We start from the raw sequence: 23,244 nt of genomic DNA on the forward strand, positions 1-23,244 counted from the left end.
ATATATATATATATATATATATATATATATTTATCTCCTTCACACTTATACTGTTTTCTACTCAATTAGAAAGTATAAAAGCAGACCCCAAAACAGTGTTCATCTCAGGATCAGGTTCTTTGTGCCCCTAAGAGATGGTGCTAAAAGATTAACTTCCAAATCCTCCCAAATCTTGCATTTAAGAATCAACCAGAAAACTTAAGAATTCTGAATTCCAGGCAACATTGAGGAAACATTTAGACGTTTTGTTTGTTTTTGTATTGAGAGGGCTTTACAGGAAGCAAAATTGTCTGTGATATGGGTGCCCAGAGTCATACACCCTTCAGAGAATTATCACATTAGCTTGCTGTCTCAAACTGGTATATTCCCCTGACACTAGAAATAATCTCCTGATTTTAGATCTTAGAGTTCTCTGTCCCCTCTGCTCATTCTCAGAATTGAGTTTGCATACCCTGGGCGTCTAATAAATGCTTGTTCATGAGAACAGGAAGTTGACCATGGTTCAAATGGATTACAGCGTTTCTAGTCCCAGCATTTGTAGATAATACCTCTTTTGTGTCTCTGTCCTTTGGAACAGAAGCTGACATCTCCCCAGGGTTCCAGCTGAATTCCTACTGGGTATGCCCTTATTGGTCCTATGTCATCATTATCTGTAGGCATCTTTCTCAATGTAAAAAAAAAAAAAAAAAAAAAAAAAAAAAAAAAAAANTTAGGGGCGCCTGGGTGGCACAGCGGTTAAGCGTCTGCCTTCGGCTCAGGGCGTGATCCCGGCGTTGTGGGATCGAGCCCCACATCAGGCTCCTCCGCTATGAGCCTGCTTCTTCCTCTCCCACTCCCCCTGCTTGTGTTCCCTCTCTCGCTGGCTGTCTCTATCTCTGTCGAATAAATAAATAAAATCTTTAAAAAAAAAAAAAGAAAACCACTATTTATAACATTCCAACTATTTCTACTTTTACTTGTCCCTAACCTTGGGGCTCTTTGTAACCACCAGCTGAAGTGCGTATGCTGTGCACAGTCAGGTCTTTCTATCCGTATGCTCTCCCTCATGGGCCATCCTTGGTTCTACTTGATAGGCTGTGTTTTGTTGCCTCCTCCACACTGGAAGATTGTTCATAATAAAACCAGCAAACATTTACCAAGCATTGGCTTTGTGCACTGTTCTGAGTACTTTACAAGTGTGATCTTTATCCTTTCATATGCACGACAATCTCAGGTACTGTTATCCCTATTTTGCAGTTGAGGAAATGGAGGCCCAGGAAGATACTTTATTTTGTCTGTAAAACCTTTCCGTGTTACTTTTGGGAGGAGCAAAGATAGAATCTATGTCAAAGAGCTTTGTAGTAAGTAAAGCTTAATGTAAACATTTTACTGTGTTGCCTGCTGCAGGCAGGGCTCAAGGAGTGTTTTCTGAGTGAATGAATAAATAATATGATTACTGAGTGCGTCATGCTTTGTATAAGCCGACTCCCCAGAACGACGTAAGCGCTGCGTCTGTAAGTCAGTAGTCACCCCCACCAACATATTCTTGTTTCTTTCTTTTCCTTCCCCTTTTCCTCTAAATTTCAGAATCAAAATGATTGTCTGATGGAATATCTTTAAAAGGTCATGATGAATTATTCTGTAATATTTGAAATGTTACACTCAGAAAGGTCGAGCCTTATTTTTTGGTAAGAAGTACCATATAGATTTGTTTTTTCTGGGCAGCATTTCTTTTTTCAAAGAAAAGATGGCAAGAGATTTAGAGCAGGGTGCCCTCTTGAGGAAACTGTAGCTCCTTGCCTCTCAAAAGCTGGCACTGATGACGTGAGAAAGCCAGATGAATGATGCCCAAATAAATAAAACATTAAGAAAGTAAGAGGAACTGAATACCAGAGATCTGAGAATTAGAATTCTGAACTGTTATGATCGAATATAGCAACATTAAGAATTTTTAAACAAAACGAAAAACCTCCGGAAGATATTTTCTCTCCTCTCATTCACTCCGTCCTTCAAGTAAGCACCTCTTGTGCCAGGAGCTATGCCGAGCGCAGCACTCAATAAAACATGGTCTCTGCCATGATGACGCTTACAGCTTGTGACGGAGATCGCAGTGAAGGGAGAGAAGCAAATATATATGTAACCACTGACTGAGCAAAGTACTGTGAAGGAAATGGGAAGGTAGTAGAACAAAGCATAACAAAATAAGTTCCATTAGGGTGGTCGAGGAAAACCTCCGTGAGAGGAAATAATGGAGCTGAGTCACTTTGCTTTTTGGTCCGTTGCAAGTCTGCCCGTCTAATATAGACAGCCTAACGGATGCTTTTTTAGCCTCTGATTCTTAGCTGCGTCCCAACCCCTGAGCTGAGTTGAATCCTGTCCCCGCCCCTGTTTGTGATCAGACAAGTCATCATCCTTCTGCACCTATTGTCTCTCTAGCTGATCCCCTTTGCCTGAGACTCACATTTGTCACAATGCGGGGGGTGCCGCTTAACTCATCAATGTCTTCTTACTAATACTAATAGCCACTCGTGGTAGAATATCAATGCGTTATAATGCTAAAACCCACATTTCCCACAATGTTAAGGATGTAAGAGGATCTCAGAAGATGAAAAGGACAGATAACCCTGACTCCCACTCTGCTTTGCATGGGGAGAAATAAGTAGGCATGAAGTGGCCAGAACTTGATCCTGCCATACAGTTTGGTCATGTCGAATTTCACGTGTCTGTGATACCAAACGAACTGAAGGCTCCAACCAGAATTGGAAATATGGCACTAGGTCTCAGGAAGGAGCTGCAAAGAACTTGTTTTTGAGGGTTTTGTTTTGTTTCAAAGCTCCCGTATTGCACACATGTACGGTTGACCTGGATCCCCACCAGCGTGTTGCCCTAGTCCCTGTAGCTAAACTGCTTTCTCCGGATGGGTTGATTCTACCGGATTGGAGGGTTTAACTGATGTGGAGAGTATTGCCTGCAAGTGGATGGCCTGCAGTGACTTCTGGGTTGGTGTTTAGGTGACCGGATGAGTCTGAGACCCAGACTTTGAACAAGATACATCTGTCTCTGTTGTCCCTGTACATGGTTCGCTCCAAGAAAACTAACCACCTACTTTCTTAACCAGATGATGGTGAACAAAACATTCAACCCCTGTGAATCTCACTCCCCTCACCTGTAAATTGGGTTTTATATCTCTGCACATTTCACAAGGTTATTATATTTTGCATATAAATACTAGGTGATATATTGGTCAGAATGAGCTGAAACTAATCTCATTGCTGCTACTAGATAGCAATTTGGAAAATATGCCAAAAACCGTGAAATGTGCAAACTCCTTTGACCCAGTAAATTGGTTCCTGATAATTCATTCTTATGAAAAAATTAAGAAAAACTATGTACATTGTAACATTTTCTATAAAAGAAAATATTGGAAATGATAATTGAACAGTTAAATAAAAGATAGCGCTTTAACACAACGGAACGTTGACCGGCCACTGTGTAAACTGTATGCACTAGGAAGTGGTTGGAAGGGAAGATGAAAAAGGAAAACAATTGATGGAGTAGTGGAATTTTAAGCAGTTTTCCTTTGATCAATGTATCTGAATATTTTTATTCTAGCAGAATAATTAAAATACTGAAAACATTTTAGAATTTAGAAAATGTCTTGGCCCCAGACTCAATTTCTCCTTACCATCTCTTATTTTTTATTTAGGGAAATTATCGTTTTATGAAACTCTTACTTACACGCAGAGCAAACTGGATGCAAAAGGATCTGGAAGAGATGACCCCTTTGCACTTGACCACCCGGCACAAGAGCCCTAAGTGTTTGGCACTTCTGCTGAAGTTTATGGCCCCAGGAGAAGTGGATACACAGGATAAAAACAAGGTAAGGGACTGTCAAAATTGGAGGCAAAAAAGAGCAAAAAGCAAGTCCTTCCTTTTATGATGTGAAACCTCAAGAAGAATTATCACTCATCACTTGGTGGAACATTTCCTTGTCTTCGTACTTCCCAGTGAAATATTTCACTTCTGTCCTTTTATCCTCCTACCAACCATGTGTGGTAGGTAGTATCATCTCCTTTTCACAGCTCCCGAAGATTAAATTCTGTCCACGCTCCAAGTGGCAGGACCAGAATTCAACCCAGGCCTACCCCCAGACCCCAATTTTTTTTTCTTTTTAAACTATTTATTGCAGTAAAATATCTATACAGTAATGCCTGCAAATCCTCAGTGCATAGAGGTAAATGAACTGAGAATGAGCTGCCAGACCAGCTGGCCTCCTAACACCAGTTCCTGGAGTGCAGGTGGAGGGGATGGAGATAGGGGTGGGGGTGGGGAGGGGAAGCACCGGCTGGGAGATTTACAGGAGAGGTAGAGAGGCGTTCGCAAGCATCTACAGCTCAGCCTCAGCCAGCACTCACCTGGAACGGCCTAAAGCCTCCTGGGACAAAGCGAGTATTCCAACAAGACGGTGGCATTATTTAACAGGATTCTGCCAAGAGTGGAGGAAGAGTGCCCTTCGTCTTGGGCATCCCACCCCGCCCCTCCGGGGGGCCTGGAATCGAATCCCGAAGTCAAACAGCAGGTGCCCCTCGGCCAACCGGGCAACCGAGTGCCCCGCCCAGACCCCAATATTTGATAGCTAGTAGCCATAGACTTGTGGTGGCCAAATGCCTGGGGCAACGTAGAAGGCGCATAGTGGTTTAATGGTCTGGGCTTTAGCATCAGACTCCTTGGGTTTCAGTCTGGAAGCCACTACTTAACTTGTTCTGCACCTTTAGGCAAATTTCCTTAACTCCTCTATGCTTCCATTTTTTTCATATGGGAAAAGGGAACGACAGGGTTGTTGAAGATAAAATGAGGTAACACATATAAATAGGATTTCACATAATGCCCTGTGCATAGTACGCTCTCAAAAGATGTTGCCTATAAAATGAATATTATTCATTTCATTTTGGGTCTAACATCTGCTCTGGCATTTGTTGCTGGGATCTGTTATCTTCCCAGCTCTTGACTTTTACCATCTTGTACAAGCCGGTCACTCTTTCAATCAATGCTTTCATTGTTCTTTAAAGGAAAAGAATGTGGTGTTCAGTTAGACAAGTGCAAAAATCCTCTTCCTTTCCACCAGGCTCCAAGTCATGGAGTCTTGCTAACTCCAACACTCCCACATAATTAAAACTCTTGGGATTAAACCCACTGGGTTCATGTCCGGTGATCTCTTTATTCTCACAGGTTCTTTGTGCCATTTTCAAGGTTTGTTTAGCTGTTACTCACATAACCCAGCTTTCTGAAATTAACTTTGACTTTATTTCACAACAACTATAAACTAATATCACCCCTTACTCACAGCATTTGTAGCGCTGATATTTCACTGAGCAAGCACTTTGATCAATCGACAAAGACCCATGAATCACTTACAAAGCCACAGATATCTCTAGGGTCTGTCGAGTCTTCCCCAATATCTTCTAGGAACTCCCTGCTACCTTCCAGTACTTGTGTATTCTTTTGTTACTGAACAGGGATGGGAGGTTATCCAGTCAGGCAGATGGAAAACAGATTTGCAAGATCCAGGCAGGCACACAGAGAGAGCAAGACAAAAGCCTCGAGCTGGGATTCTCGAACAATCTGATGGGAAGGATCCACTTTTGTGTTTTCTTTAAATTTCCAATCCATCATGGACCAATAAATTTATATTCTATATTAAAACTGAAACAAAAAACCCAATGTGATAACACTTCATACCCCTTAGGATGGCTGTTATTACAAAAACAGAAAATAACAAGCTTTGGCGAGGATGTGGAGAAATTTGAACCCTCTGCCATGCTGGTGGGAATATAAAATGACACGGCCACTGTGGAAAGCAGTATGACAATTTCTCAAAAAATTAAACATGGAACTACTATATGATCCCCCAATTCTACTTCTGGGCGTATTCGCAGAAGAACCGAAATCAGGAGCATGAACAGATATTTATACATGCATGTTCATAGCGGCGTTATTCACAATAATGAAGAGATGGACACAACCCGAATGTCCATCGCTGGATGGTTAGAGAAACAAAATGCAGTACGTGCAATGGAATGTTATTCAGCCTTAAAAAGGAATAAAAATCTGACACATGCTACAAAATGGATAAGCTTTGAAGATACTACGCTAAGTGAAAGGCTGGGTAGGGGTGGAAATTGGGTGTTGCTGCTGAATGGGCATGGAGTTTCAGTTTGGGAAGATGAGCAAGTTCTGGGGATGGAAGGTGCCAATGGTTGCACAACAGGGGGAATGTGCTTCATGCCACTGAACCGTACATTTAAAAACAGGTGTTACCTACATTTTACCACAGTAAAAAAAATAATTACTAGAAAAAACATTTTTTAAAGATGTAGAAAATACAATCCCAAACTTTGTACTGTTAGATTCAACAGACCTAATATTACATTTCAGCAAATATATTCAGAACAAACATAACATAGCAAAAGAATTACAGAAATGGTCCATGTTGTTTCTTGAAAATGTGGCTCTAGGGTTCTGACTGGCTCAGTTGGTAGAGCCTGCGACTCTTGATCTCAGGGTAGTGAGTTCAAGCCCCTTGTTGGAGCTTGAACATGGAGCCTACTTTAAAAAAAAGAAAAAATGTAAAGAAATAAAAAAATGTGGCTATAGGAAATTATTTACCATTCTATTTGTGACTGTTTTTGTTCTGTAGTCATTACTAAATAAGAAGTAATGAGTGACTCTTCATATTAAATGCCTATAGGTACACTTCCCATGAATAGCGCATATGTCAGTATTTAAGGTTTTCAATATAGCAAGTGAGCTTGGTTCCTGCAGTAAATGATCTGATTCTAGACTGAATTGATGACACTGCTATTCATAAGGGATAATGTACAGTGCAACCATTTCTGTGTTCCCTCAGTAATTTCTTCTAGTAAGGAGACCAGTCTTACTGTGGTTTATTGATGAGAACAGCAAAGGGGATTTTAAAGCAGTGCCAACAAGATCAGGAGGTTCTTTTTTTTTTTAATAAATTTTATTTATTTTTAAGTAAGCTCCACACCCCACATGGGGCTCGAACTCATGACCCTGAGATCACGAGTTGCATGCTGTTCCGACTGAGCCAGCCAGTGCCCCATCAGGATGTTCATTTTTAACTTTTATCTAAAATAAAGCAAGTGCTGCTGTATTCTCAACATATACTTTAACAACAGTAGTAGGTATAAGAATTTGTCCTGTAAAATTATAGTTAGATTTAAATTTGTACTTTGATGTAAGAAATGGATTCCAGATCCATGTTTGCCCATGCATGGATCTTCTTTCTGATAGATATTGAAATTCAAAACATTCCATCAAATTCTTAAGGTGCTTGGTGCAATATCAGGGTCGTCACTTACTTTGTTGATAATTATTCATAAACTACTAGGCTGCTTTTCTTTTTCTCAGTATACTAATCTCATTGTTTAGTACCTGGTGACCTAAGTGCCCATCATGATTAAGAGGTCAGATTGTGGACTCAGACTGCCTGGGTTAAAATCTCTGTCGGACCGCTTACTACCTTTCTGTCCCTGAGCAGATTCCTCCTCCTCCCTGTGCTCCCTGTTCTCATCAGTCACATGCAAATTCAAGAGGGCTTGCCTCCCAGAGTTGTCTTGATGACCCTCTGAGGGCAAATGTATAAAGCTCTTACAACAATGCCTGTCACACGATAAAAGCTTGGGGAAAGTTTGTTGTGTTGTTACCATTCCCCTTGTTACTGTTGTTTTTTTTGAGACTCTCAATTTTGCAGCAAACAGCTCTGCACTGGAGCGCCTACTACAATAATCCTGAGCACGTCAAGCTGCTTATCAAGCACGACTCCAACATTGGGATTCCTGACGTCGAAGGCAAGATCCCACTTCACTGGGCAGCCAACCACAAGGATCCGAGTGCTGTTCATACGGTGCGATGCATTCTGGTGAGTGCAGTGGCACTGCTGACCTTTCCAAAAACAAATTTTTATTATGAGCTCGCCGATATACAAAAGCAGATATATGACACACACACAAATTATAAGGCAAAAGAAGTACAGCAACCATGTGGACCCATCACTCAAGACATAGAACATTTTAGTGCTGCTATTTAAGACCACACAGAATTTCCTATGTGCCAATTCCTTTTTTTTTTTTTTAAGATTTATTTATTTATTAGAGAGAGAGAGAGCAGGGTGGGGTGGGGGCAGAGGGTGAGGGAAAGCATGTCCTAAGCAGACTCCATGCTGAGTGCGGAGCCCGACCGAAGCTCAGTCTCACGACCCTGAGATCACGACCTGAGCTGAAACCAAGAAGCAGACGCTACCGACTGTGCCATCCAGGTACCCCTCCTACGTGCCAGTTTCCAAATACATTCTCTCCCCTGCCCCCCATCAACTACTCTCCTGAATCTGTGCTTATCATCCCCTGACTTTGTTTATACTTGTGCTTATTAAATACCGCGTAGAGATTACATTTGTAAAATACTTGTAAGATATAAAGAATGTGGAAACGACAAATACTCAAGTACTCATCTCTGAGTTTATCTTTTTTTTTTTTTTTTTTTTTTAAAAAACATGCACAAGCAGGGGGCTGGGGAAGGAGCAGAGGGAGAGAGAGAATCTTAAGTAGGCTCCACACCCAGCACAGAGCCCGACACAGGGCTCGATCTCAAGACCCTAAGTTCATGACCTGAGCCGAAATCAAGAATCCTGTGCTAACCCGACTGAGCCACCCAGGCGCACCCCCCATCTCTGAGTTTCAGAATGAACACGTTACCGTTACCTTTGAAGCCCCCTGGGTACCTCCCAGCACCATTCTCTTCTCCCCTTCCTGAGAGGCAGCCACTAACCTCAATTTCGTGTTTATCATTAATGATTTTCATTATAGTTTTACCACATATATTCATACTCCTAAACAATATATAGTTTTATTTTTAATGTTTTTGAATTTTGTATACATGCGATCACATTGAATGTATTCTTTGGCAACATGCTTTCCTTACACAATATTATGCTGGTGGTTTTATCTATGCTGTGTGTAACCATAATATATCATTTTTACTGTTATACAGTATTCCATTTTATGAACAAGCCACGCATTATTCAGTCATTCAGACATTTGGAACTATTTCTAGTTTTCACTGTTTAACATTCAGACATTTGGAACTATTTCTTTTCTTTTCTTTTTATTTTTTGCTGTTTAAAACTAGTGCTGCTTTGGAGCACCCGTGTGACTCAGTGTGTTAAGTGTCAGACTCTTGATTTCGGCTCAGGTCATGATCTCGGGGTGGTGAGATGGAGCCCCTGAAGGGGCTCCACACTCAGTGGGGAGCCTGCTTGAAGATTCTCTCCCTCTGCCCCTCCCCTCACTACGTGCACTCTCTCTTCTTCTCTCTCTCAAATAAATAAATAAATCTTTAAAAAAAAATAATGCTGCTTTGAGCTTTTTTTTTTTTAATTAATCTCTACAGCCAGCTTGGGGCTCAAACTCATGACGCTGAGATCAAGCTTCGCATGCTCTACTGACTGAGCCAGCCAGGTGCCCCTGAACTATTTTTTTTTCAGCATGTCTAGGATATATATTTAACTGGTTGTTGCAGGTGCACAGAAATCAGTTGATATTTTTATTCATTGAAAATGCATCTAACCAACTTGCTATACTTTCTTATTAATTTTGCATATTTATCAGTGGACTCTTTGAGGTTTCTAATCACTCCTCAAGTTCCAGCTTACAAGCTATGGTGGTCTAATACTTCATCCTATTTATTTATAATACACAAATTCGACTTTAGAAGATAAAATTATTTTGTATCTGCAATGATTATTTCTCAGCTCTTTCAGGCTATTATTTTGCTTCTTTCTGCCTTTCATTGTTCCTCTGGAAGAGTCTGTTATTGGTCTAATTGTCATTACTTTATAGATGATCTATCTTTTCTCTCAGGCTGCTTTTAAATTCTTCTCTGTGTGGCATCCTACAGTCTCACTACAGTGCGTCTAGGGATGGTGCGTTTTGTTGTTGTTATTTTGGTTTTTTTGGTCCTGTTTGGTGTATACTCTCATTGCATGTCAGTTCTGGAAAAGATATAGCTATTACCTCTTTAAATATGACCTCTCTTTCATTCTTTATACTCTTGCCTCTAGGGTCCCAGTTACACATATTTTAGACCTTTTCAGTTTATTATCCATGTCTCCTCTCTTCTACGTTCCATCCTCTTGTCTCTCTTGCTGTGTTCTGGGTAATGACAGCAGATGTCCCTTCCTGTTGACCGAGTCTTCCCTCCCCTGAGTCCACTCTCTTGTTTGTTATCTTCATTCAGCCTCTCATCCTAGTGATTACATGTTTACATCTGAAAGTTCTTTTGGGGTGGGGCACCTGGGTGGCTCAGTTGGTTGAGCGTCTGCCTTCGGCTCAGGTCATGATCTCAGGGTCCTGGGATCGAGTCCCGTGTCAGGCACCCTGCTCAGCGGGGAGTCTGCTGCTCCATCCGCTTGTGCTCTCTCTGTCAAATAAACTAAACCTTTAAAAAAAAATTTTTTTTAAATGAAAGTTCTTTTCGTTTTATCTTTTTCATGTCTGCCTGGTCTTTTTGGTAGTTTTTGTTCCCTGCTCACCTTTTATTTCATTTTTTACTTTCTTACCTGCTTTATAGATAGTTATTTTATATTCTTTATGTATCAGTTGTATCAGTTCTATTATCTGAAGTCCTTAGAGGATACTTGTCACTCATAATGTCTTATTTCCTCACAGATTTGGCTTTTTTTTTTTTTTTTTTTTTTTNTGTCCTTGTAAACACATCTTAGTCTTTGGGAGACTCAAAGGCCTAAAATACCACCGTGGTAAAATTCTACTTCTCTTTTTTGAAGTGTTTGTAATACCTTTCATGCACATGTTTTATGAAATAGGGTGACTGTACAGGCTGCTCTATATCTGGGGTGGCCCTTCGGAGAGTTCTCAGATGGGGCAGGAGGTCTTGGCTTTAGACATGACCTGTTCCGGGAAGGAATATGACCTTGCGTGAGGCAACTCTCTTCAGCTGAAGCAGTCGCAGGAGTCTGACTGTTGCGGGTCGTCTGCCAGCAGCACTCACAGCAGCTGGGAAAATAAGTGCTTTATTCTTGAAAGGGGACCTAAGCAGTGGATACAAAGACCTCCTAGAAATATGAGTAAATGTAAACTGTCAATTTAAACAGAATAGCCAATAAACATCTGATAAATCCCAACCTCATTTATAAAATGAATACAAATTAAAACATCAGCAAAATGCTTTCCACACCTATAAGGGTCTTGGTAATACCAAGGGGTGAATTTGTGCCAGCATGCAGGGAAAGAAAAACTTTTGCACGTTGTCATGGATGTGTTAATTAGTGTAACCATTTGGAAAGCAGTTTGATAATACCTAGTTGAAAATGTAAATATCTTTCTACCCAGCAATTCCCCTGCTAGGTGTCCGGGCTAGAGAAAATTCTCATGCGTGGGCTACGGGGAGACCTGTAACAGAAGCATGTTCATGCAGCATTATTGCTAATAATGGGAAAAATGTTAATAACCTCACTGTCTTTCAGTAGGAGGATGGATAATTAAATTGTGGTTTAGCAAATGAACTAGTATCCACATAAATACCCGAAAGTATAGTGTTGAAAGAAAAAATTGCCAAAGGATATACATAGTATAAGCTCAAAGGTGTAAACATTGAGAACACACATACGTAATTTATGTATTGTTTATGGATGTACACATACGTGGCAGAAGTAAAAACATACAGTGTTAGCTGAATCCATAGCAGATACAAAAGCACAGTAGGCAAGATTTTGACACTTATTTAATCTGGATGATAAGTATTGGTATTTATTATATCTTTTCTGTGTTTTTTAGAGTTAAACATGACACATTTTTTAAGACTTAGAATGTGTACTTTTTTCTGAATTTTACCACTTGTGTTGAGAATATCCAAGTTTAGAAAATTGCTCAGTTAGGGGGCACCTGGGTGGCTCAGTCATTAAGCGTCTGCCTTCGGCTCAGGGCGTGATCCCCGCGTTCTGGGATCGAGCCTCGCATCAGGCTTCTCCGCTGGGAGCCTGCTTCTCCCTCTCCCACTCCCCTGCTTGTGTTCCCTCTCTCGCTGGCTGTCTCTCTCTCTGTCAAATAAATAAATAAAATCTTTAAAAAAAAAATTGCTCAGTTAATGCATGTGTCCAATGTGATTTACTGAGGATTCCATGGATGTCTGAAGTCTCTGGTTCCTTAAAAATAGGACGCTGCTCCCACGGAGTCGTTACTGAACTGGCAAGACTACGAGGGTCGGACACCTCTTCACTTTGCAGTCGCCGATGGGAATGTGACAGTGGTTGATGTCTTGACCTCATACGAAAGCTGCAATATAACGTCCTACGATAACTTATTTCGAACCCCACTTCACTGGGCAGCTTTACTAGGTGAGTCGACTGTGAATCAAAGGGTCAACGGTAGAAGGAACTACATGAATACCAGGAACTTTCCATGGCTTCCCTTCCCCTGTCAGCTCCCACCTCCTACTTAATTACTTTAATTTTTAATTGCTATGTGGCATCTCATACTTAAATCTCTCTGTCGTGTGCTTAAATTTTAGTAATATAAATATAGTCTCTGTTATATATTGGTTTTAATTTCAACATAATGTCTTAACATGTTTTAATTTTTATTTTAAAAGTAATGCACATTCATTGACAAATGTAAATATAAAATAATCTTCTCTCACATTCAATGCCTACATGTTTTGGGAGGGGGCTTTAATTTTATGTTTGCGCCAATACTACAATATGTGATTTTCTTTTCTTCATGGTTTCCTAATAAGCCTTTAACTTACCCGTTTTGGGGATCACTCTGTTAGATGAGAGAGTGTAAATTTGTGTATGTGTCTGATTTTGCAGGAGACACAATCTGAGAGTCTTTCTCTTTAGTGAAGGAGGTTTACCCATTAATAGTCACTGTTATATGATTTGGTCTTTTTTTCTGCTGTTCTTCTCTTTGAGTGTTATTGGTGTTTTATTTCCCCACCCCCATTTCCTTTGTTTTCTGCCTTTTGGTATACAGGTCAGGTTTGTTGTTATTTAGTTTTGAATTGCCTAATGTTTTAGGAAGGTTCTTAGGTTCTACTAGTGGTTACTTTTAAATTTACCAAAAAAAATTTTAAAACCTGAGTCAGAGTTAAGAGCAAAACTATATCTATTGATTTCCACTTAGCACACTTTTCCTTATCACTTTTTTAGTATTTGTTAATATCATCTGAAGTTTTTCCCAATTATTATTATGGACTTAGTTTTTAAATTACACATTGTGTCTTTCTAAAATACTTTTTTGCATTTGCATTCAGTTTTACTGTCCGATTTATAATTAGTATTTGGCTCTCATTTCAGTGCGCAGTTTCATCATTTTTCCTTTCCCTCTGCATCCTGGGAGGACTTCATAAATTTGTCTCCATATCAATACATTGACTTTTTGTTCTGTAAGTTCTGCTTCCTTTCTGCCTCTCATCGGTTGTATTTTAGGTTATATTTTTATTTCCTTCTCTCATCCAAATTTCTTTGAATCTCAGCTCATTTCCTTTTCGCCTCCGTCCATCACTTTTTCATTTCAGATACTGTCCTTCTTAGGATATTCTGTTTCATTTCATAGAGGCCATCTCTTTGCACCAGTCAAGGATGCCAGACAGTTTCCTGAAATTTTCCTCTGGATCCTTCTCTAGATCACTTGCCGAGGTAGGCACTTCATCTTTGTGATGGTGTTCCTTTTGCCCTGCCCCCTAGTATGTTTTCCTATTGCCTTTACTGAATTTTTCTCTTTATCTTTCCGACAAGATGGCACATGTCTCAATAGCTTGCCTGTGGTCCTGCTTTCTGCCCGTCTCTGGGAACTCCAGCTCGGACCATGTGTGGGGGCAGGTAGATGAGCTCAGCTCCCACGCAGATTCCCTTTCTCTGCCCGGTTTTCAGGCAGCATGTCCTTGTTCTGCTGATGTGGCATCGTCTTTGCCCAGGTCCCCACTATGCTGAAACAATAGAATGCCTGAAATTCAGGTTTTGCAAATATGCCATTACTGGGTTTGTTCAATCTTTGATCCTTCCTACAGCCCCCCCTTGCAGAAACTGTCTCCTCCCGAATGCATGGCAGAATATTTCCTCTGCCACCACCTCATCATTCCTGCCACTGGTTTCCTTGGACTTGAAATCACTGCCTAGATATGAAAAAGGTGGGTGGGTAGCGGGGATCGAGAGGAGGCCGCAGAGATCACAAGAGGATGTATCCTAGTTTGTCCTCCTGAATAGCAGAAGAGAACAGCGGTGCGGTGCTGACCGGCCACACCGTGCAACGGTGACGGCTATCAGAGGCTGGCTTCCCACCTTTTTTATGGGCAGTGTCATAAGGTGAAGCCAGGGAATGCAATGAGCTGATACCTAATATAGCCTTCTCCCTCTAGCAATTATAACGACTGTCATTCCCTTTCTGATTGAAGCATTAAGAGTTTAGTGTTGTAAGTGTTTGTCTTTGTTCTACGTTAGCAAAGTATTTTAGTGAGAAGTTAGAAGAGGCTGTCCTGGGGGCTGCTATTCAGAAAACTTTCCTTTAAATAGATTACAAATTAAGTGGTCCTTTGATGTGCTCACTGCTGTGTCTGCTTTCAGGCCACGCACAGATCGTCCATCTCCTTTTAGAAAGAAATAAGTCTGGAACCATCCCGTCGGACAGCCAAGGAGCAACACCCTTGCACTATGCAGCTCAGAGTAACTTTGCTGTAAGTAAAACATGACAGTTCTCTTTTTTCTTAATTAATTTTCTTATTTTGACATCATTATAAATTCATATGCAGTCTTAAGAAATAAAACAGCAAGATCCTGTGTACCCATCACCCAGTTTACCCCAATGGGAACATCTTGCAAGAGTATGAAACGATATCATAAACAGGAAATTGGCATTCCTACAATCCATGATCTTATCCAAATTTCAGTTTTACATGTACTCATCTTTGTGTTTGTGTCGCAGTTATATTTTAACAGTTGCTCATACTGTTAACTCTGGCTGTGATGCAAGGGACGGTCTTCGTCTCTGTAAAGTTGTTAGTCATGGGAAATTTTAAGACCGTTTTTACATTAACTGTTCAGTGTAACATTTTGTTCCGTGTAAGTATATTTCCTCGTCTGGTTAATTTTATGGCACTAAGGTTTTGTATGCACTGTGTTCAGCCATCTGTAATTGTCCTGAAAGCAATATGGCAAAGCCTTAGAACCGGTCCCACCTTGCCTGGGGCCCTGACTCCACTCTCTGCTGGCTGGATGACTTGGCACGAGTTTCTTTACCTCTTGAGTCTTAAAGATGATTATACCTTTTCCTTCAGGATTGTTGTAAGAATGAGAGAAAATCTGCGACCAGTGCCTAATGTAGGTCTTGGTGCAGAGCAGGTATGCGAAAAATGCCATGCATTCTTACTATTGCTAGTGCTAATAATTTTATGCATTAGACAGCTGAGAAAGCAAAAATAGGAATTCTTATTTCCAAAGATATTGAATATTACTGCTAATTCTTCCCTTGCCACCCTTTATAGTTTACAAAGCATTTTCTCATGCACTGTGTCACTCAGTCTAGCCAGCAACATGATAACGGCGAGGCTGCTTCAGCTGTCTGAAAGTGGCCACCAAGAACTCTAGACACATCCAAAGAGGCACACGTCGAAGCAGTCAGAGTTGATTCTATTGCCTTCTCCATGGGTGTGTGTCGTGAAAACTTTGGTTTCATCAGATTAGAAGAATGCAATCATCAGCAGAGCATAATTCCATCTTCCTGACTTCCCCAATGCATCAGTGAATACACTGAATACTCAGATTGCTAAAACATCTGATTTTCCACCTTTCTTTCTCTCTGGTACCCAGAGCAACTATAACTATGGTCCTTCCTTCTTGTCATTTCTAAGACTTTATCACCTGGACATTTGGTAAACCGTGCTCTTCTACTGTCTCCCATCATTCTGTTATCTCAGAAAAATACAAAGTATATTTTGAGGAAGAGCCCTTTCTTGCTCCAGATAGATAAGAAATTCACTGGCCCAGCCTAACCAACTTATGGAAAGCAGAATTCAGTTCATACTTCAATACAAGCCTGTGAGAGGACGTGGTATCCCTAATTTACAGAGGAAAAAACCAAGGTTTCAAGAGATTAAATGACTTGCGCAAGATCTTGAGCTCAATTCTTAGACTCCAAATTTAACACGTGCATAAATACCGGCAATTAAGTGACGAAGGCTATTGGGAGTGAGAAGGAATGGCAGAACATTACGGATGTTTATTCGAAGAAATCCTTGGCTCTGGATAATCTGCCAATTACAGAGACGATTTTTCAAAAATTCTGCAAATCTTCTAAGCTCAATTTCAAGCCTCTTGATCTCCTTGGACTCTGTTCACTCACAAGAGGCTGTAATTCCCTGTTTAGAAAATAGCAACAACAACAAGACCCACAAAACCGCTGTGAACATTCATCATTAAGAAATGTTTACAAATTAGTACAAAGAAAACAAACCAAAACATTACCAACTTTTACAATCCATTTGCTTATTCCAATCTAGCATGTACTAAGCATGCATCCTAGATCCCGGGAGCATGACGCTGTAATGCCCCAGCAGCTCAACAATGAGATTAAAGACTAGGAAGACGTGTGTGCAGTGGCAAGAGTGCTGTGATTGAGGTCTGGGTTCTACTCCTGTGTTTGCCACCAATGTTTGTATTAACTTGAACCTAAATTTCTTCATCTGGAAAATGAAGGGTTGCATTAGGGGAGCCCTCGAATTTCTTCTTGCTTTAGAGTACAGAGCGTCAACCCTTTATCCATTTTTGGCCAGCTCACAGCCTCCAGAATATTTCTTTTTCTGAAACTGTTTTACTTCCATTCAAGCAGAAGTTACTGTGATGTCCCTAAAAGTTTGTAAGCATCTGAGGCTCAAGGAAAGAAACAATTTAAAATGCTGTGAATATTAGCCCCCATTAAAATTGTTAGGCACTGTTATCAACAATAGCCGACTAATGGAAAGAGCCCACGTGTCCATCGACTGATGAATGGATAAAGATGTGGCGTGTGTGTGTGTGTGTATCTATATGAATGATGGAATATTACTCAGCCATAAAAAAGAATGAAATCTTGCCATCTGCACCGACATGGATGCTGCTAGAGAGTATTATGCTAAGTGAAATAAGTCAGAGAAAAACAAATACCATATGATTTCACTCATATGTAGAATTTAAGAAACAAAACAGATGAACATAGGGGGAAAAAAAGAGAGAGGCAAACCATAAAACAGACTCTTAACTATAGAGAACAAACTGAGAGTTACCAGAGGGGAGGTGGGGAGGGGATGGGCTAGATGGGGGATGGGCATGAAGGAGGGCACTCGTGATGATGAGCAGTGGGTGTTGTATGTAAATGACAAATCACTAAATTCCACTCAAACTAATATTATACTGTATGTTAACTAACTGGAATGTAAATAAAAACTTGAAACTAAAAAACAAAAATTTTAAAAATTAAATTGTCAGGTACTATTACAATTACTAATTTTTGTGTGATTCCATAGAGGAAGGACCTTGCATATAGGAGTTGCTAAATCAATATCTGTTTAAATGAATTGAACACTGCATTTCTCAGTAGTCATACATCATTATTAATAATAATGCAACAAATGCATTAAAGAAATAATTAAATTTAGAGGTTAAGATGGCGGAGGAGTAGGGGACACCTTTTTCAGCCGGTCCCCTGAGTTGAGCTGGATAGGTACCAGACCAGCAGGAATATCCACGGAATCAGCCTGAGACGCAGGAAGATACATCTGGATCTCTACNAAGAAATAATTAAATTTAATACTAATGTAATAAATGCATTAAATATTTTTTTAAATTATAGTAACAAAACCACAACAAGAGAATGTGTTAACCTTCTCTATAGGCATGGCTGAGTATACAGTCTCTGCATGTAGAATGTCCAAGAAAACCTGTATTTTAATGTTGCTAATGACACTGAATACTTGTTAGTCTTTTAACTGTCACTTCATCTATCAAAAATTGACCTATAAAATTTTAAAACTTGATTGAGGATGACCATTCTCAGTTATGAGGATGTTGAATGAGGGTGTTAGGTTATGTGTTTGAAGTGCATGGAAACTAAAACTAATATATAAAGAAAGAGGATTGTTACTTTCAAAGGAAATTGTAGTTTCATTATTCATAAAAAGATAATTTCATTTGATTCAAAAGCAGGGAAAAATACTTTGTGTCTTAGCGGAAATCATATGTAACACTGGCTTTATTACCATAGAAAACACTACCCTCTTGTCTCGATTTTTTTTAATGAAGTTTTCTTACAGGAAACAGTTAAAGTATTTTTAAAACATCCTTCAGTGAAAGATGATTCAGACCTCGAAGGAAGAACATCCTTTATGTGGGCTGCTGGAAAAGGCAGTGATGATGTCCTTAGGACTATGCTGAATTTAAAATCTGACATTGATATCAACATGGCAGACAAATATGGAGGTACAGGTAAGAACGGGCAGACATGTTCCGTTTGCTTTCTTTCAGGTTCCAAAGTGTATAGGTGCCCAAAAACTTGTACAGTGGTGCCTGAAATCATCGTTCCTAATCTAATATTGTTTAACTTTCATTCGTACTTTTTAAGCTTAAGCTACCAGGATATCATTCCAAAGGCTTTATTTCCTCCAAGTTTGATGGCTAAATTAGCTTATGTTTCTACCAGGTGAATGTGGCATTTGGTTTAAAATTCTGGTTGCTCCTGGGTGTTATATGCAACTGATGAATCACTAAACTCCCCCTCTGAAAATCATAATATGCTATATGTTAATTCATTGATTTTAAATAAAAATAAAAAAAAAAAACAACTCTGGGTGCTCCTGGGGTGCCTGGGTGGCTCAGTCAGTTAAGTATCGGACTCTTAATTCTGGTGCCGGTCATGACCTCAGGGTCCTGGGATCAAGACCTGCGTCAGGCTTCCCATGGGGATTCTTTCTCTCCCCCTCCCTCCACTTGCGCTCTCTCTCTCTCTTTCAAATAAATAAATAAATCTTTTTTAAAAAATAAAATTAAAAAATATAAAACTCTGGTTACTCCTTACACATGATTATAGGAACTTTTCTTATTTATCTTTGTGGAAAAAACCAAAAACCATAAGCCTGTACCTAAAACTATGTACATTAAGTAGTTATCAATTATATTTTCAAAAATTTAGAATTATATTAAGGAATGCACGTATCTAAGTGTGTTCTCAGCAGTCTTATTTAATGTGCTCTTTTCTCAGATTTGAAGAGCACTCCCTCCTCCGAAATCTCCCATTTTAGAGATAACCCCCCTGACTCTCGAAGCTTCAGAGCTTCACGTTGGATTTGCATCAAAAGCTCTCAGTAGATGCTTTTTCTCAGTAGATCTTTTTCTCAGTAGATCTCTTTTTCCAAGAAGAGGGAACTTTGTGCGTTGGTTAATAAGAGAGGTATGAATTTTTTAGCATTCACTGTCACCCTGGAAGTCTCTACCTCGTGTACTAGATCCTAATTGCAAGTCCAAAAAAGAAAGAGGATCACACAATAGCACAACACGGAACAGAATAGAAACTCAGCTACAAGCTTCTCGGTGTTATGTTTTCTTATTTGTAGAAACAGTACAGCCATTTGCACCTATCTGTTGTCCTGGGTAAGATCTTTCTTGGCCACCAAAACTACTGACTCGGTGTCGAGCAGGGTTATTCCTAAGCATCTCCCTCCCTGCACTTAAACCACCACCGCTTCTAAATTATTCTTTAAAGAGTTTTTGGGTAATATCAGTTTGAAGAAAAGCTTTAACCATCAAAAGTGTTTCTGTATCAAAGCTTCGCAGTAGACCTTAAGCTTCTTAAAGAAGGATGTAGTGCAGACATGTAGGACACTGAGTTTATAAATGGTCTGAACATTTCATTTTTTGTCAGACTTCATTGGTATGCAGCCTTTCACTTTCTCACTAGCTTTGCTTTTAGTTTAACTTCTTCATGTATTTTAATAAAGTATGGGCAAGGATACTTCCGTCCTTTTGACCAGAGGTGTCTTTCTGATGTGCACCATGGTTGAAGTTCAGACATAAATTCTTCTCAGATTCATTAATTCCCTGACTCTTTCTCCTAAGGGGATTTTATTATATGTCAGACATGCCTTCCTGACATTTCTCTTCTTTAAAAGGGAGTTTCTCTCCATCATCCCTCCATCATCCCATACAAGGTTGTTTTTCCTTCCCATGAAAAAAAGAGTTCTCATCAACAGCAACATACAGACATTATTTGGATCTTGACTCAAATAAACTATTAAAAAAACTATAAAACTGTCAGGACAACATGGACACTTTCTGGACATTTGCTATTATAGAATTTTTGTTAATGTTTTTTATTTTTTTATAATAATATTTTTTATTCTGTTAGTCACCATACAGTACATCCCCGTTTTCCGATGTAAAGTTCGATGGTTCATTAGTTGCATATAACACCCAGTGCACCATGCAATATGTGCCCTCCTTACTACCCATCACCAGTCTATCCCATTCCCCTACCCCACCCCCCCACCCCGAAGCCCTCAGTTTGTTTCTCAGTGTTAATGTTTTTTTAGGTATGATAATGAGACTAGCCTTTCTTTGCAATGTCACGGCTAGGGTTCTGCTGACCCCATTTCCCCTTTGCCGGCAGATGCCCCGGTAGACTCTTCCGGTAGGGGGGCAGTAGAGGGAGACTGGAAAGCTGGAAGACCGGAATTACACCTTCCTGTTTGCTTACTACTCTTGGTGTCCTGTTTATCAGCATCGCCCTGCAACACAGCAACGATAGTTCGTTCGAGTAGTGACAGTTCATTTCACTTGGCAGTTTCTCCAGCGCTCACAGTACCAGCCCCAGAGCGGCCTCGGAGGCACCAGCACCAGCCAAGCAGAGCCCCTGCTCAGAGGTCTGAGCCACTCCACAGGGCTCCTCTTCTAGGCTTTCAAGTTTTAGTAATTTCATCTTCTTTTCATTCCCCTGGTCCTAGAATTGCTGGCTGTACTACATCTGTGATCCCTTAGTGTTCCTTTTTTGCTTTTTTAGCTCTTCAATCCATAGCTAACAATTCCTTATTTTGAACTCTCTCTGTTAAAGTATCTGGCGTGGTTTCTGTCTCCTAAATGGACTGATACAGTGGTTGTGTTTAAAAAAAAAAAAAGAACCGTTGTCTTTTAGATAGACTTACTAAATATTTACTTACTAAAATATTTACAAATGAAAGGATATGACTCTAGAATTTTATCCAAAGCAATTAGAAGTGGGAACAAGGGATGGCCGTTAGATGAAGCAAGACCAGCCATCTACTGACCGTCCTTGAAGCTAGGCAATGGCTATCTTGAGTTCTCTGGATTATTGTCTTTTCTTTTGAATATGTTTGAAATTTTCAATAACAAAAAGTTAAATAAAAAAAAATTTAGCACTCCTATGTAAATTTGTGACACCTTCTCAAAGAGAGAGCAACAATAGTTAAATCTAAGGTTATTTATTTTTAAGTAATATAAATGCAAATAGTCAGAAATGGGGAATTTCAATTAATAAGATAATTCTATCTTTTGCTTAGTTAGGGTTTTGTGGTGGTTTTTTTTTTTAATTTTATTTATTTATTTGACAGAGATAGAGACAGCCAGCGAGAGAGGGAACACAAGCAGGGGGAGTGGGAGAGGAAGAAGCAGGCTCATAGCGGAAGAGCCTGATGTGGGGCTCGATCCCATAACGCTGGGATCACGCCCTGAGCCGAAGGCAGATGCTCAACCGCTGTGCCACCCAGGCGCCCTGGTGGGTTTTTTTTTTTTTTACATTGACAATAATCGGAACAGTATTTATTGCATACTCATGCCACATCACAGAATTTCGAAATTAGAAAGTACCTTAAAATTAAATCTAATCCAGGGTTTTCCAAATCACATTCTTCAGAAGAACAGGTTTCTAGAGAGTGCTGCAGTGTTGCCAAGAAGGGCAGGCACTGAAGTGGGTAACCCTCCACCCCTGCTTTAATCAGGACCACTCAACTCTTACCAGTTTTATATGTTGAGTGTTTAATAAAGTTTCATCTGGGGGCAGATGTATTCTTATGCTCTTAAAATGTGAAAGTCACCAAACTATCATAGATGTAGCACACTTAATCTGCCTTACGACATTCTCACCAGTGGTCCGTCAGCCTCCGGTTACATAGCTCCAATATGGAGAACCCACTGCTTCCGTCTTAACCTAACTCCTGTCAGAATACTCTTCCTTACACTGAGCCCAAATGTGTCAAAGTGAATGTTCCGCTCTGTGCTGTCTTCCACGTGGTAGCACCTAAGATATTTGAAGTCTCTCACACTCCTCTGAATCTTGTCTGGACCAAAGTAACATTCAGATCAGGGTCCCCCAGCTCAAGTACATGTAAGAATTGCCAGGGTATTTGTTTAAATATAGTTTCCCAGACTATACAGACAGAAATCTATTTCAGATCCTATAGTCCTATTGACTCCACCTCTAAAATATATTCTAAATCTTTCTGCTTCTCTCCATCTCCACTCCTGCCAGCCCAGTTCAAGCCACCAGGATTTGTTACCGAGTCTTCTGCAATAGTGTTTGCTGGTCTCCCTGCTTACGTTCGCACCTCCTACAGGACATTCTCTTCAGAGCAGCTAGAGTAATCTGATTAAGGCACAAGTCAAATAACATCACTCCTATGTGAAGTCCTTCAGGGCCTTCATCACTGGGACCTGTGTGGCCCCTTAGGATCTGGCCTTCTCTACCTTTCCAACTTACTTCGTTATTCTTCAGCTTCCTTGCCTTCCTTCAGCACATAAAGTCATTCCTGCCCTAGGACTAACTGTTCTCTTTTCTCGAACTACTCCCTCAAGATCTCTACATCGCTGTCTCTCTATGACCCAGCTGTCAACTTCAGTGTCAGCTCCTTACCAAGGCTTTCCGCCACCACCAGTTAAAGTGGTCTCCCAGTCACTCTGCATATTAAGATACCTTTTATTACTCCAATTATACCATCCACCACCATCTAATACTTTCTTGTTTATCTGTTCAGTTTTTATTTTGCTTCTCCTACTAGAATGTAACCTTATCTATTTTGTTCTCTGCTGACTTCCCACCACTACATTCATATGCAGCCCATAGTAGGTGCTCAACAAATGCCCAGGAATCTGCACTTTTATAGGCATCCTGGGTTTGGTCCATGGGTCACACTTTATGA

The 23,244-nt window shown here is 40.2% G+C and overlaps 1 protein-coding gene across 6 annotated transcripts in view; it reads left to right on the top strand.

The window, feature by feature from the left end:
* INVS (inversin) overlaps positions 1 to 23,244 on the top strand; it is a 157,482-nt gene that overhangs the window by 75,558 nt on the left and 58,680 nt on the right. For all 6 annotated transcript variants that reach the window (XM_034664199.1, XM_034664198.1, XM_034664202.1 and 3 more), the window contains exons 4-8: positions 3,686 to 3,859; positions 7,754 to 7,921; positions 12,229 to 12,409; positions 14,636 to 14,745; positions 18,355 to 18,526. In XM_034664199.1, the coding sequence (XP_034520090.1) occupies positions 3,686 to 3,859; positions 7,754 to 7,921; positions 12,229 to 12,409; positions 14,636 to 14,745; positions 18,355 to 18,526 (805 nt within the window). The remainder of the gene's footprint in view (positions 1 to 3,685; positions 3,860 to 7,753; positions 7,922 to 12,228; positions 12,410 to 14,635; positions 14,746 to 18,354; positions 18,527 to 23,244) is intronic.

This window comes from Ailuropoda melanoleuca, chromosome 7, assembly GCF_002007445.2.
Source record: "Ailuropoda melanoleuca isolate Jingjing chromosome 7, ASM200744v2, whole genome shotgun sequence".
NCBI lineage: Eukaryota > Metazoa > Chordata > Mammalia > Carnivora > Ursidae > Ailuropoda > Ailuropoda melanoleuca.